The sequence below is a fragment of the Musa acuminata genome, chromosome BXJ3-6, assembly GCF_036884655.1.
Source record: "Musa acuminata AAA Group cultivar baxijiao chromosome BXJ3-6, Cavendish_Baxijiao_AAA, whole genome shotgun sequence".
Classification (NCBI taxonomy): Eukaryota; Viridiplantae; Streptophyta; class Magnoliopsida; order Zingiberales; family Musaceae; genus Musa; species Musa acuminata.
In genome coordinates, this window is record NC_088354.1 from 8,013,938 (window position 1) to 8,029,606 (window position 15,669).

Sequence of the window (15,669 nt, forward strand, 5' to 3'; positions counted from 1 at the left end):
CAATCTTCCAATGTAGCAGTGCTGCATCTCAATCTTCCGGTATTGTGTTTGCTATCTCTATCTGCTGCTTCCCTCTTGGCCACAATAATATAGTGTGCTCTATCGGTGTCCTCTTTAATTACGGCCATCATCACGCATATCATTCGTATGCCACCTCTTCACGACTTGCGCGCGCGAGTGGGTAAGCACGACAAGCACCTTAAGACTTCTTACTGTTTACTTCTCTTAAAGATGAGAAGGCATCGTCGCATCTTTGATCGACTCTGGAACCGTGAGATGTGGCAAGTTTGAAGGCGTAGTAATCCACGGTTGACTAATAATTAATGGAGTTGATCTTGAAGACGGCAATCTGATTCATCCAACTCTTTGAAGGGAGCTCGATGTTTATCTTAATTCCCATTGCAAGTACTAAATTGAAGAGCAATTTATACGGAGGCAGAGAACCAGAAGACAACAAAAAGAACGGAGGCGAGACAAAGAAAGAAATCATAAACTGCTCCCGTGGCATGTATTTAGTTCAACGGTAATCTACGATAAGGTAGATGACCAGAAGAAAAAGTACAAGAACGATTTAAGAGGGAGGCAAAGTAAAGGAAGAAGAATCAGCTGAGAGAATGGTGAAGAACAGTACAAAAAAAGAAAGTCCAACATCAGAAACAATTGGTTGAAAATTAGAGCACAATGTTACAGAAAAAAGCATGAGAATTTTTTAGGAGATACAGTCCGACACTGACAGCATAATATAAACCACAACATAAAAATTACGCATAATTCGTGATACAGTCGTACGTCTATGACGTATTGGTTTAAAGTCCATCTAATTTGCACAATGTAGGAGATATTCACAAGTAGGTCTTGATAACTTGAGAAGACAAGGTGGATGATATCCTGTGGGACACCACAATTTCATGGCAAATAGATCTCCATGCCGATGAACTTTGAGGAGTTGCACAAAGGGCAGAAGCTAAACTTGCTCTCACACTCTTTGCACAGGCATAGATGTCGGCAGGGCAATAAAAGCATGCACACCTCGTTCACCCTGCAAACCTTACAAGCCATGGACTCCACATCCTTGTTCTGCTTACACATAAGCTGCAAATCGGTGTTCCCGTTGCAACAAGAGGCTGTGTCATCTACCTCGCTGTCACCACACCCTTCCTTGTTGTCCTTGCTTTGAGCATAGAGTTGCTCCAGATTGCACTTGAGAGAATTTATCATGCTCTCGTTGTACTTTGCCCGTTGCTGCCACACATTTACTTCCATGGCGACCTGTTTCATCTGCTCCTCGAGTTCCAGGTTCTTCTTATTTATGCCCTCCACTTCTGATTCTTTCTCTCTTATCTTCCTGAGGATCTTCTCCTCTACAGTTGCTAGAGTTTGGAACTGTTTCATCTGAACCTTCTCTAATATTGATTTCCTCATACGCTCACCCTATGCAATTCGAGAAATATGCAAGTGATTTTTATAAGTGCAATATAAGCTGATATTCCTAATTGTGGACAAAATAGTGCAAGGTTCAATAAGTACTTTTCCTGATAAAAAAAAATGATGAGGTTAGTTTAGTAGATATGAACTCCGGAGACTCGAGAATAAAAGCGAACAAAGGAAACAGACTTCTATATCTTTTACCTGAGTTATGTGTGAACGATAGTTCAATTTGCAAGAAACACATTTGCTGTTGTAGGAAACACTTTTTCTCAATAATGTGAAAAAGAAGAAATGATGTATGCAATGGTTAAAACTGCTGTTTTCTGAACACATCATTCATTTTAGGTCAAATATAACAATTTTGCCAGACATACGTACTTATTCACATCAGGATCTTAACTAGGAAATATCTTAATTATTTTAAGCAACTCTATCTAGAAGTAAATATTGCCGGTAAGTGACGTACAAGTAGGAATAACTGAGCAGCAAAAGATTTGGCCCAAAATGATTTGTGAAGATGGTTTCATAAGTGAGACGAATTGGAATTACTTGAAAGAATCACCCCAGTTGATATAGAGAGTAGAAGACCAAACCCTTGCTTTATTTTTTCAAACTGTTCTCAAGTTAACATATACAAAACTGCAGTTTATTTTGTTCACTATAAAAAAGTGTGTAACAAAATGAAAATTGAGTCCGAAACAGCATATCAATTCCAAATTTATAGTTGGCCAAATTCATCGTGTATTATCGAAGGCCTTTAGAAACATAGGTTACATATTGGATCAACAAATTCATCGTGAGCTCTCTTTTTAAGTTTTGTATATTGTTGAATTACTCTTAGAGATGAATAATTTCAAATGAGTAATAACCATTACAAATAAAATGATCTGAATCATAACACACAAACAATATGCAAATGTAAATACATACATACCAACACCTAAATATTTCTCACCTTATAAACAAGTTTGTCTCAAAAATAAAAAATGAGATCTTATGTCCATTCCTCAAAATCATAGAAAAAGAAGATGAAGAAATGGAATAAATAGATTTCCAAAAAGCTGAAAAACCAGAATCTTCAGTCAAATCCATCCAGATGGGTTCTAAAGACAATATAGTCCTGAGGCAAAGTCATTCTATATCATATGTATGAATCATAATAGCATAGATCAAATATACAACATTATAATGCACATAACAAATATTTTTCAAAGTTTAAACACCTCTGCATAGGTCAGGTCCTCGATGGTCCACTCTCCAAACAATGAATGGAGAGGCTTTACAACTCTTTATTTTCCCAATAGTAGAAGGAGAGGATCCGTATGACACTCCTAACAATGTACGGAACGAAGTCCATCGCCTACAAAAATGGGGATACATTCCTCCCCATAGTAATAAGATGGTGGAACCATTTAACCACCATTTTTAATGGTAGACTAATCATTGGTTTGCCTGTCCCTAGCTACGAAAAAAATATCCTTATATATTTATTATTATATATCGTGTTTATTCATGCATGCTTTCTAGCAAATATTTAAATGTATCAAGAAAATATCATGGTCTAATAGTATCAGACCCAGCTTGATAAGATAATTGACTTATTAAGTTTGTTGAGCCCAAACTATTGGTTCAAAATGCTTAAGCTGAAATTAACAATAGTACATCCACCAGGCTCTTATAAGTTAATCTTAATTTTAGCTCGTTTCCGATGTGAGACTAACTAGGGTGTTATAATCTCTGTCACTTAAGGGTTTGATGCCTTCGTCAAGGCCCGACATAGCTCAGATCAAACCCTAATATGGTGCATGTGAGGCATAGCCCAATGGTGACTTCACGTTATGACATGTTCTCTGATCTCGTCCACGAGTAGTCATTTCCTACTTGAGCCTCTCACCATGCCCCAATACTATGTTGGCTTTGATACCAATTGTTATTACCCGACCTAATGAGATAATTAACCCATCAACTTCGTTAAACCCAAATCATTGGTTAAAAATGTGAAGCTGAAGTTAACAATAGTACATTCATCAAACTATGATGAGTCAATCTTAATCTTAGCCCACTTCCAATGTAGGACTTATCGGGGTATTACAAATAGACCATACTTGGCATATGATATCAGAGATTTAGTCCATTGGCGGCTATGCACCATAATAGGTTCTTAGCTCTTTTCACAGGGAGCACTTCCAACATGAATTATTCACCATAACAACATATACCTCATGCACATACAAATGGTAAAAATTTTGTTAATCATGCATCATAATATCAATCTCGATCTCAATTAATGATTAAACTTAAAAAATGATTAATATAAAAAATCATTCCACAACATCAAATAAAATCCCTTAAATTTGCTAAACCGACGGATACTATTCCCCAAGATAAACCTGAACATGAGCTAAACAGATCTAATTTCGAGTTGAATCAACATGAACTGATTTGAACTAATCTGGAATCTCCAAAAGCTGGCCTGAACCTGTCTGATTTCGAGTTGAACTCATTTATAATCAAGCTAAAAACAGCCCTGAACCGACTCAAACTGGTCTAGAATCACTCAAGATTGGCCTGAACCATTTTGAAATCAGCTGAACAACACTGTATCGATTGAACAAACTCGGACGAGCCCGATTTGTTTTGGGCGACATGGGGTTGGGCCACTGGGCCGCATCGGGCCACACTTGATTGCATCGAGCCATTAGGCCACAACGGGCCATGCTGGACCATGTCAACCTGGTGGCTAGTCAAGTTGGACCTGATGAATATACCCAACCCATCCCAACTTGGTCCACACTAGGCTCGACCCGTGATGGATCCAACCGACTGGTTTATAGGGTCAACCTAGATCAAACCTGACAATCATCCCATTTTTTTATATATTATAATTTCATCTGTATAGGATTGTCAAGTCATTCAATTATCTAGGTGACATAACATGTAGATCTAGTAACAAGTTCTGAGATGGTAGAACTTCGAAAACATATCTATCATTAAAAAATGAAGACTAGGCCAGTGGAACTTAAGGAAGAAGCCTAAACAAAACATGCATGCCGAGGATATCAGGGAGGGGAGCATAATATGCTTTCTTATGTGGAGATCTCTTGGTGCTTAACTGACATCTTATGGATATGTAAAACAAGAATCAAGCCATAAAGAAAGATATAGCATGCCAGTTCCGAAAGGCTGAGCAACTTTCCTGGTGAGAGATCTGAACACAACTTTCTGGTTCAAAGATATGGTTCCTTGAACGGTCACCACTTGGATTCAGTTATGATTCTTTAGCTCACAACACGTATTACAGAAAACCATAGTCCCTCAAAAATCTATTACAAGCTTAATTGACACAAATCTTGAACGGAAGAGTTTAGATTTTTCAGGTTGACAACAAACAATTCGCAAGTATGTAACTTGTGCTAATTCCAGTCTCCTATTGTTCCACAGAAAAAAGGAGCAAGCTTTTCAACATACCAGAATCGGTCTGAGAGTCAAATAGCAAAGCAAGGAGAGGAAACAATGACATAAGGAAATCCGCGACCAGATTATCAAGCACAACCAAACTCAAAGCAGGCAATCAAAACACACTGACCTCGAGCTTGATGAACTGATCCATCTCCGCGTCCATCCTCTGCACCTCGCGATCGATGTCCTTGTCCACCGTAGGGAGGAGAAGAAGCGGCGATTCGCCGGACGAAGCTGCGACCCTCCGGTCGTCCAACGAGAGGCCCAGCCCAGTGGACACGGACCCCGTCTGAAGGAAATCGATGGAGGAAATCTGGGAGTTCTCCAGGAGGTCCTGCTCCTTGAGCCGCTTCCTCCTCGGCTCCCAGCCGCTCGATCCGCCGTCCGCCGCAGCGGCGGGCGCGGCGCCTGGCGCGAGGCCCATGACCCGAACGTCTACCGGCGAAAATCAAACAAAAAAATCGAAGAGAGAAAGGTAGGGTTTCAGCACCACGCGAATCGAAACAAGACATCGAGAAATTGGGGGCGGGGGGAGGTAGATTACAGGCGGGATGGGAGGGATCGGGGTAGGCCGCCGGGGTGAAGTCGATCGGGGCGGAGATTTGGCCATCGATCGGCACGAAATTCCTGCACTTTTGTTGATTCATGAGACAAATTGGGATTTTTGCGACTTGCGAGGAAGAAAGAAAGGGAAGAGAGAGGAGCGGGAACCTGAGGGGAACCGCCTGCTGCTGCTGCTGTGGCTGTTGCAGGTGGTGGTGATGTTGGGAGAAGAACGCCATTGGCTTGGCGTGAAATGATTGGGGAGCGAAAGGGGGCGGAGGACGACGACGACCTGAGAAAGAGAGAGAGAAGAGAGAGAGAGAGAGAGATTTGTGAACGTTGTGACCAGGGGTGGAGCAAGTGTGGGATACGCTGTATATTTTCGAACAGCAAACACAATTTTTCTGCAGATGTCCGTCGAACTGATGACTCACCGCCTCTCACTCGTTAGATTGAAGCAGGGTTCTGGATTTTCTTTCCCACCTGGCAAACGGACGAGAGCTCTCAGGGGAATACCCTGTACCCTGGATTCATTAGCACATAGGATTGACACACCCTTCTATCCCATCCGACGATACCTGGAAGTTGACCCAGCGCAGGCACTTCAAAAAGTTGACCAGTCAAAATAACCCCAAAACCAGTCGCCATATCTCGGCGTTGACTGCAGATTTCATTGGAACGACAGCATCGTAATAATAAGCCTTCTGTTAAATTCGTATGCCTTTCTTCCTAGAAGATGGCTTCAGCTCCAGACACACGAAGACATCATCGGTCCCATGGCCATTGCAGGTCTTATGGCTCCACCTACTTCAATGAAACAGGGGAACACGCAACACTCCTGTTCATCAGAAGTCTACTTCGTTGTTTGGCTTCACGACCTGCGAACGATCATGATCGCAGGACAAAGCAACTCCATGGCAATCTGCTTTCCAGGCTAATGCGCTCGCGATCCTGTTACAGATCACGAAGAAGCGACAACGTTTACGGAAGAGAGTGATCCAGTTTTGCAGTACGTAAGACTTGCAGAAGCAAACAGTGTAATTGCAGTGGAACTGTGCGCGCAGCACCAACTACTGTGGTGGCATCCCTACACGAATCAGTGGATTCCGAGATCATTCCTCCGTCAACACAGGGAGATCCTCTTTTGTCAGAGTTCCTGATTCCTCTGCATATTCTTCCTGTATGCGATTAACCAAGTCCAACCTCTGCGCTATACATAAAGATCTCTAGGTAGGCATGTAGACGTCGGCCCCCCGGCTGTTGGCAGTCATGGCTGGCATCTGAAAGAGCCGTCCACTACTGATAAACAAAGGCCGAACACTAATAGCTCGCTTTTGTTTGGGAGAAGCAGCACCTTTACTTACAGCAATACGTTCGTCTCCTTCCCTAACCTAGACCCCAACTTGTGTTCCTCGCCCCAGGGGAAATAATCATGTGCTTTTATTCCTACGGCTACTCTTCACTCCAGTTGAGGTTGTAAAGTGGTTCTTGCCGTCAACCCCACGCCAAGTGCTCATCAACAGCCATCCAAATAAATAATTATGTCTGTGGTGTAGGACAGGAGGGAAGAATGGGCGTCCTAAGGGAGTCGGCGAAGGGAAGGGCCAAATTGCAGCCGACCAGGTAGAGAAGCCAGGAGAATTGTTTAGTGGAGATGGTGTCATTCCGGTCAACCATGGTGGTGATGCAAAGTGAAGATAATTGTATTCTGAAGACTCATAACACGAGCACACACAAGGCTGTACCTTGCACAACCTGGTCCAAGCAGCAAAAGGAAGGGCCGGGAAGAAGAAGCATATAGCATACCTCGAGTCCCTCCACCGTCCGTTTGTTATTCCCTGTGATCAAACCAAATCCACTATAAAGAGCCAAAGAGTGGTGAGCAAGGAGTATCATCCTCCCACGGTTCTCCCCCGTCCTTCTCCGTCTCTCTCTCTCTCTGTCTCTCTCTCTCTCTCTCATGGCCGCAGCCGCCAACTCCTGCATTATCCCTGCTTTCCTTACTGTCATGATCGTTGCCTCTGCAACGCTGACCGTCGATGCGAGGCGCCCGCCAAAGGACAACGACAAGCCGTGCGACGGTAGCGGCAAAGCAGTAGTAGCTCACGGCGTAGCTGCGCCCTTCCCTGCGCGAGCACAAGCACGCACCACTTCGGCGTCGGTGATCGTCGAGGACGATACTCGACCGACGACGCCAGGCCACAGCCCCGGAGCAGGCCATTCTCTCCACAACAAGGGCGTCGACAAGAACGTGTAGGGTGTGTGGCTCTCTACGTCCGGCTTCAAGAGTCCGTTCTACGTTCCATTCTGCAACATCCAAAGCCTAAGCTTCCCTGCACACCTCCAAGGTTTACTCCTCCAACAAGCTTCGAAAGACCATTACAATCTGGCAAAATGCTTCTTGTATGCTGTGATATTTTCCTGATTTCATACACCGAAGTGGAAAAGATGTTACTCGGTGGTAATCTACATTACAGAGCACAGTGCATGAGATTTCTGGATCTTGGTAGGGTTGATACGCACAATCTCCTGTTCTTGCAAGCAAAGATTCTGTTCTTGCGTGTGTGGCAGACACTTCACCAGCCACTTTTTCTGCTGGAGTCCACATAAATCTATTTAAAGAGAATAAAGAGACTCGTTGGAGCACCTAATGAGTCGAGAACCAACAAAATTGAAGAGTTCAATGCAACAAAGTGATGAATCCACTTTCCATCACTCATCCATTTCCTTGATGAGTTCATGTTGCTCCACTTCCAAACCATTATGCCCCCCAAGAACAACCAGTCTGGATCATGCAATGACAGCTGTGTTCTGGAGTGCCATTAGATATGTCTAGTGCTCTAGCCGATAAGAAAATGAAATCAGAGACATTTGGAGGTTGCTAAGCAACACATGGAGGGTGGTACAGCTGCTTGGAGAGACTTGAGGTGGTCATCGCCTTGCACGAGCCTGGTCTCCACCTTCCTTCTGGGCAATCAAAAGGACCTCAGAGTCAAGACAAAGGTCGAATCCAGAGGGATCTCTTCATGCTACATGCTATCAAAACTCAAAAGCATGCTATGAACCTCCAATCACCAGCTTTCTAAGCCTGGCAACACATGAGAGGCCATTACATGCCTAACGCGAAACATTGGATTCAAAGGTATAGAGGAAAATTCTTGTAGAACTCATGCCATTAGTTGGAAACAGCAAGAGGACCATAGTGAGGTGGCCAAACTGATAAGCATCTCATCTCAGTTATTCTCCACTAATTGTTGAGAATCTTTTGTTACGCTTTTCTTGCTCAGCTGCATAGTTTACTGCTCTTTGAAGCTATGGAGAATCCGATTGATCTCAATTTTCATTTTCCTCAGCTCCTGTTTAATTGATGGCTTATTGTCCACTAAAGCATGCAGTTCCTCAACACAAGGAATGCTCATCAAGAAAATAATTGCTGTCAATTTCAACCTTTAAGGGAATGCAATTCATGGGTCGAATCATGCTTTCCTGTCATTTAGAGTCTCATTTTGACTGCGTAAAGTAAGTCTGACCATGATCAAGTGGTTCGTCTTCGGCTTCATTGAATTGGATGACGTGGACTTGGGCCCAGCCAAGTTACGACCTGTACATCGAGACGCCGACACAGGTTAAACCGGTACCGAACTCGGTTGTCGCAGTCCGGTATAAAACGCGGATCTGGTCAAAACCGCCGCCCTGGTGCCTTGCCCAGGGCACGAGCACTAATCGACGGCGATTACGTCTCTTATATTTTGATCTGACGGTCAATATCAAACCTGGCATCGAATCCGCCTCCCTATTTAAACCTTTCGTCGCCCCCCCCAAGATCTCCCTCTTCTCTCCTTGCTTGTCTCGCCCGCCGTCCTCATCGAAACGGCGGCGACGATGCAACCGGTGGCTGGAGTCGATCCGCGGCGCACCCCGTCGCCCCAGCCTTGGACGGCGGTGCGGTACCCGGCACCGGCGATGGTGATGCAGCACCCTATGATGGCGCCGCCGCCGCCACCGCCATACGGGCATCCCTTCGTTCCCTACCCCCATCCCCCGACGCCTCCGCCTCAGCCGCCGTCGAAATCGAACCGCCACCAGCAGGGCGACGAGGCGGCGGCGGAGGACGAGAAGCGGACGATCTGGGTGGGGGACCTCCAGTACTGGATGGACGAAAACTACCTCCTCAGCTGCTTCGTCCATACCGGTGAGGTGAGGATTTATCCTTTTGCTGCTGCTAGATGCTGTCTTTCTTTCTTATGTGATGGGAACGCCTTTTACTTCTCTTGATTGATGTGAACGACTGGATCTTCCTGCTTCCTTTTGTTTGCTTTGTGGTAGTTCGTTGAAATATCTGCATTTGTAGGCCATTTAACTTGCCATCTGCATAGACAATCTGAGTTAAAGAAGTATTGTTTGACTTAAATCTACATGTGATGTGGATATTTTCATAATTTCTCTTGTAATTTTCCTTTTAATAGACGGTCTTAAATTTTATGCATTAATCTAATACATTTGGTCCCAATCTTTTGTTATAATTAAGTTTAGAAATGTCAAATTTAACAAAGGGTTCGCCCGTTAAGGAGTTATAATCTGTAAATTGCAGCCCTTGCTGTCGTTCAGATCTTAGACGGGATCTGAAGGCAATCATATCATAGAAATTTTATGGATGAGTAAATGTGGTGGATTCTGTTCAATCCTGGCAAATTGACTGTGGCTAAATAATAAATTTTAAACAAGGAAGGTGATCCTTTGGTGAGCAGGTAAATGGGAGAAACAATTTGAGCAAATTTGGCAGCAGCGCTTAGGAGTTAGGAAGAGTTAATGGAAGAATCTTGAGACATTACATAGTTTACTATGTTAGTGTGCTTTCTGCACAAATTAAGAAAAACTCTTTCAGTATAGTGCTACTTTTTCGTTTTTAACCAGTGTTAAGGGGTTGATTCTAGACTAAAGTAGCATTTTCTTGGCTAGCTGGCATCATGAAAACTCAGAGAATATGTCTTGACTAACATTTACGGATTGATAACTGTTATTGTATTCGTCACATGGTATCTTTTGGTTAGACAATAGCATGCAATGTGGTAGAGATGTCTGTAATTTTTCGGTCTTATGTAAGGAACACAATAATTATTTTCTTGTTAGATTTTTCTTAAATCGGAAGGATTAAACCACATATGCCTATTTTTGTGCTTGGTGAACTCATTTCTAGTTTTCATCGCATGCACTGTTTGTCTAATTTGAACAAGAAGATATTTTCACTTAAATCTTTTGAGTCATTTTTATGGTTTGTTGCAACTATATAATACTTTAAACTAATCTTGTACCTTTTATACTGCCTCAACAACTTGCCATGCAGGTTGTCTCCATAAAGGTTATTCGCAATAAGCAGACTGGACAATCAGAGGGTTATGGGTTTGTTGAGTTCCACTCACATGCAACGGCTGAAAAAATACTTCAGAGCTTCAGTGGTCATCTGATGCCTACCACAGATCTGCCATTTCGGTTAAATTGGGCATCATTTAGCATGGGAAATAAGCGTTCAGATCTTAGTTTCGATCACTCTATTTTTGTAGGTGATTTAGCTTCTGATGTTACTGATGCAATTTTGCATGAAACTTTTGCTACTAAGTACCCATCAGTAAAAGGTGCAAAAGTTGTTATCGATGTTAATACTGGTCGTTCAAAAGGTTATGGGTTTGTAAGATTTGGAGATGAGAATGAGAAAAAAGTAGCTATCACCGAGATGAATGGTGTTTATTGTTCTACTAGGCCCATGCGTATTGGCCTTGCTACACCTAGAAAGTCTTCTGGTACGTTTGGATTTTTTTTAACCATCATTTCGATATATTTTCGAAGTTATTCCGTTTAAGAAGCTGGTACACAACTTAGACCATTCTTAGTTGGTGCTAACACAATAGTGTCCCAAAGATAAAGATGTTTTATTTTCTCTGTGTTACCTTAAATTTTCTATGTGCTAACACAACTTCTCTTCCATGGAGAAAGTTCTGAAATTTCAGAAATTTCAGATCCTATGTTCATCTGTCAATCTATTTGTTTAAGAATAATGGACATTCCTTGAGATGCTTGAATTTACATGCTTACTTCATGGATTTTCCTCTAATTTTGCATTCTGCACAACTGACCTTTTCTTGTAAGTACTGCATAAAAATTCAAAATATCTTCATAGCATATTATTCTCTAACCTCGAGCTTTTCTTGTAAGTACTTCTCTTCCTTTATCTTGTAACATCTTTTTCTCCTTAGTCAATGTGTTTATGGTGGCTTGGTCACAGCTATGCTCATGAAGGAATGGGTAATTTTACAGCAGATAGAAAAATGTCCATCTTTAATTCTAGAAGTTCTCTTTTATTCCTGGCAATCATTAATCCTTTTATTGTCCCCTCAAAGGATATGAAGAGTAGAAACTTTTTAGAATTTTTCTTTGTGATATAGTAGTGAAGGCTTCGTTGATAAAAATGTAAAGTTATTCAGACTGGTTTTGTATCAGTTGAAAACAATATATTGTTTATCATTCTAGGGATGCTAGTTGGCTAATTCTCTCCTGGTTGGTCGGCTTGATATTCAAGAAAGAAGAAATAAAAGACAAGAATATAGAATGTAACAACAAAGAAAAGTCTGCAGCCATAAGTAACCTTACTGTTTAACACCTTTATTTATAAAGCTGACTTAAACCCAAATCTTTGTTTATTCAATTTAAGATCTTACATAATTAAATATAGATTCGTGGTGGCTAAGCCTCCATTAAGACAGTCGCCTGTTAAAGGTTGAGTGTTTCGACTCTTTTGACACCATCAACCTGGACAAATTCACAGAGGACTTGGCATTTATATTTTTGTTTCTTTGTAACAGTATATTAAAAAAAATCCAAAACTAGACAGAATTCTAATTGGAAAAAAAAACCTGAGGATATCATTCTATGTTCAACCTTAGACCTGATTTTTTTTTCTGGTTGACTTTATTTCTGATTTAACTTAACTCTAGGTCTTTGATTGTATCAATAGATGGTTTACAAGCTTGAATGTATTTTAAGTCAAAAGCCTTATCTTATCTGGCCTTAGTGGCAGTATTTTCCCACTTCAAATTATGATTGTTGTTTTTCTATATTAGGATTCAATATGCAAGCATCACTTAACACTTTTCCTTTGTTTTACATCGTAGTCAATTTTTTTATAAACAAATGTCCATGGAACCCTAACTGTGGATACATTTAGGTGGTCTTGGACCTGATGGTGCATCTGCAACCGGCTCCCAGTCAGATATAGATTCAGCTAATACAACAGTAAGGAGATTTTGTCCATACATGTTATAGAGGTAACATGTATTGGTACAACCTTTTAACAATATATTTTTGCTGCTGAAGGTATTTGTTGGAGGGCTTGATCCAGAAGTCAGTGAAGATGATCTGAAAGAAGCCTTTTCACAGTATGGAGAAATCACCTCTGTTAAAATTCCAGTTGGAAAACAATGTGGTTTTGTTCTTTTTGCCCATAGGTACATCTTGCTAATATATGTTTCTGAACATTGTAAACAAATGACACGACAAGTTTGTTGAGCTGTGTGTTTCTTCTTTTAACCCGTGCAGAAATAATGCTGAAGAAGCATTGCAACAGTTAAATGGTACAATTATTGGCAAGCAAACAGTGCGTCTATCCTGGGGTCGCAACCCTGCTAGGCAGGTACTGACTTCTAGACTTTAAGCTAAAGAATGTCTATTATTTATCTACAAAAGAAAGAATGACCAGTACGTATGAAAAAGAAAGATTCTCGATTCATTTTATTTTAGATCTAAGAATTTTCTGAGGTTAAGTTAGGGCTCTTCCTAGCTGTCGAAACCTTCACAAGCTCTCTCAGTTGCTTAAGATTATCCACAACTCCTTTCAATTTTTAACATAATGAACAGAATCTCAGCCTTCTTGAAGCAGAAGACTTTATCTGTTAAATAGCCTAAGGTGACCGCTTGCAATATACTTATCCTATAGACTGACTAATAGCCTAAGACATTGGCCATGCTTTGTGTGTTCATCATTTCTTCCCCCCTTGTAGAGGGAAGGAAGACCTGGAGGTACTTCTTCTTTGTGATGTCCTCAGGCTCCACCACTCTGCCAACCGACACTTTGTATATTGTGGAAGAACAGTTTGGTGCCGGTCGTGGTTCCTGAGTCGTGGTCATGCTCATGACTCCTTGGAGTTCAACTAGCTTCATCCTAATAATACCTTTAACTAATGGATGGGCTCAAACTAATTGGTTTAGCTAGTTGAGGCACAAATGGAGAAGTTTAAGTTCATTGATTAGCTAGTTGGTTTAGCAAAAGCCAGGAGGATTTTATCTTTTGTTTAAATAATCTAATGTGTTGATTCCTTTGCTGTTATTGACAGTCAAGAGCAGAACGCAGTAAGCGGTGGAACGGTGTATACTTTGGTGGGCAGGCGTATGATGGATATGGTTTGCCTCCTCACTACCCAGGGATGTACACAGTACCGTATGGGGCTTATGCCTATTATGGCAATCAACAACAAGTGAACTGAGACACTATTCTTGCCGATTTAAAGACGCCGACTTGCAGCATTGTTGTAGCAGTCAATTATAGTAGGTGACTTAGTAAAAAAAAAACACCCTGTCGTTGGTGTGAACAAAAGCTTCTTACTATGTTTGAGATTTTGACTAAACTTGGACCTCTATTTGTGTGGAACTGGATGCAGATCATTTTTAGCAGTGTGTGTGTCAGATTAGGAATTATTGTTTTCAGAACAGTGAATAGTGTGCAAATATTTATTTCTTGGAACCCATTGTTACTGCATGGTGATTTATACTGCTCTTGCTGCTGATAAGCCTAGCATTGGGTTCTTTAAGTGATAGAGATCTCTAATCGATGCCTAGATTATGTCGATCGGGAACTTTGTTCTCACTCATGACAATTCAGAGATTGCTCAATTATTATCTTGATGATACATGCAATTGATTGTGGTTATGCATTTGTCAATCGTTCAAACAATTTTTATATCTTTTTTTAATCTTGCAACCGAGTTTGAGCAAAGTCTAATGGAGAGATGACTGGACATCCAATCTTTGGTCAGTCTTTTTACCTCCAGTTTATAGAATTAGTTCTCTTCATCGCTACTACAAACTTTTTTCTTGTCTTCCCAGGTTTTGAATTTTCTTTTATTGCTTCAATAGAAAATTTACTTTATTGGGGATTCGTATAAAACGCTAATTATTGTTTCATATGAAAATTTCAAACTTGATAATAATATGATACAATTCTCGTTTGCCAAGTCCAATAGTGCACGAGACATGCACGTGTCGGATACTGTGAAGGGTATCTTGGTCATTTTGTTATGCAAATCAAATACTCAGATACCGGTGGATTCTTGTTCGCTTCGCCCACCGACTCGGCTCCTCCTCCTCGCTTCATTCGCGCCGATGGGCGGAAACCCCTCGAGACCACCAAATACTCTCCTCTTCGACGTGAATCGCTACCGATTGCTGCACATCTCCTGCGCCGCTCGTCTCCCATCCCCTCCTGGTACACGTATCTCACCTCCTCGCTGTTTTTCTCTTCTTCTTTACTGTACCTTTAAAGACGTATTCTTTTTCTTGAATCATCCATCTCAGCTCCTTTTCTTTTCCAGTCATGGTTTTGCTTAAATATCGATCTTGTCGTTAATGCGTGTGGTGATTCTTTTTTGGTGTTCTTCTTTGTTCGTTTTCAGGTGACCCTCGCAGCGGCCGAGCGGGATCTACCGTCTTCTTGAATGGTTGTCGTTGGTTCTTTGCTCGTTGATCGTGTTCGGCTTGTCGATTCTTGCTGTTCTTGCGTGGATGATTCGGTCAGGGATGTGTTACCCGGGTCTGCTTCCTTCTGACCTAGTGGGTTTTGGCTCCCGAGTGGTGGAAAGCTGCCAAGAACCTGGCTATGGAGTTCTGGCGGGTGGCGCCAGCTCGAAGTGGCGGATGGGTGCCGCTATGGCGTTCAAGATTGTCAATGGAGATGTAGTTTCAGGTCCTTTTCGTGGATGTTGGAAGAGTAATGGTCCAGATGATGTTGCATCATTTCTGGCGCTGCTTGTTCCTGATGTTTGGATGATGGATTTCGAGTGGAATGACTGCTGATTTAGATGACCAGGTCAAAGGCGTCAGTTCGGATCTTCTTGATGGTTCTTCTCCAACTGGAGATAAGTCCTTATTTCTTGGATCTGGGGGAGAATAGTTTGTACGCCCCTTGGATTGCTT

The 15,669-nt window shown here is 41.8% G+C and overlaps 2 protein-coding genes across 3 annotated transcripts; one reads left to right on the top strand and one right to left on the bottom strand.

Annotated features, from left to right (window-relative positions):
• Window positions 1-650: 650 nt before the first annotated feature.
• LOC135641494 (probable BOI-related E3 ubiquitin-protein ligase 3) lies at window positions 651-5,757 on the bottom strand. The gene is made up of 4 exons (XM_065156861.1): window positions 5,599-5,757; window positions 5,432-5,514; window positions 5,015-5,322; window positions 651-1,431 (listed from the first exon to the last, which is right to left on the bottom strand). The coding sequence occupies exons 1-4, from the start codon at window positions 5,667-5,669 to the stop codon at window positions 907-909; spliced, it is 987 nt and encodes a 328-aa protein (XP_065012933.1). The 5' UTR covers window positions 5,670-5,757; the 3' UTR covers window positions 651-906.
• A 3,494-nt stretch (window positions 5,758-9,251) lies between these two features.
• LOC135641735 (polyadenylate-binding protein RBP47-like) lies at window positions 9,252-14,221 on the top strand. 2 transcript variants are annotated; one of them, XM_065157405.1, is made up of 6 exons: window positions 9,252-9,627; window positions 10,775-11,228; window positions 12,650-12,717; window positions 12,799-12,929; window positions 13,021-13,114; window positions 13,815-14,221. In XM_065157405.1, the coding sequence occupies exons 1-6, from the start codon at window positions 9,313-9,315 to the stop codon at window positions 13,962-13,964; spliced, it is 1,212 nt and encodes a 403-aa protein (XP_065013477.1). In that variant the 5' UTR covers window positions 9,252-9,312; the 3' UTR covers window positions 13,965-14,221. The 2 variants fall into 2 exon arrangements, with proteins under 2 accessions (XP_065013477.1, XP_065013478.1); XM_065157406.1 differs by having other exon boundaries at window positions 10,775-10,991.
• Window positions 14,222-15,669: the final 1,448 nt, after the last annotated feature.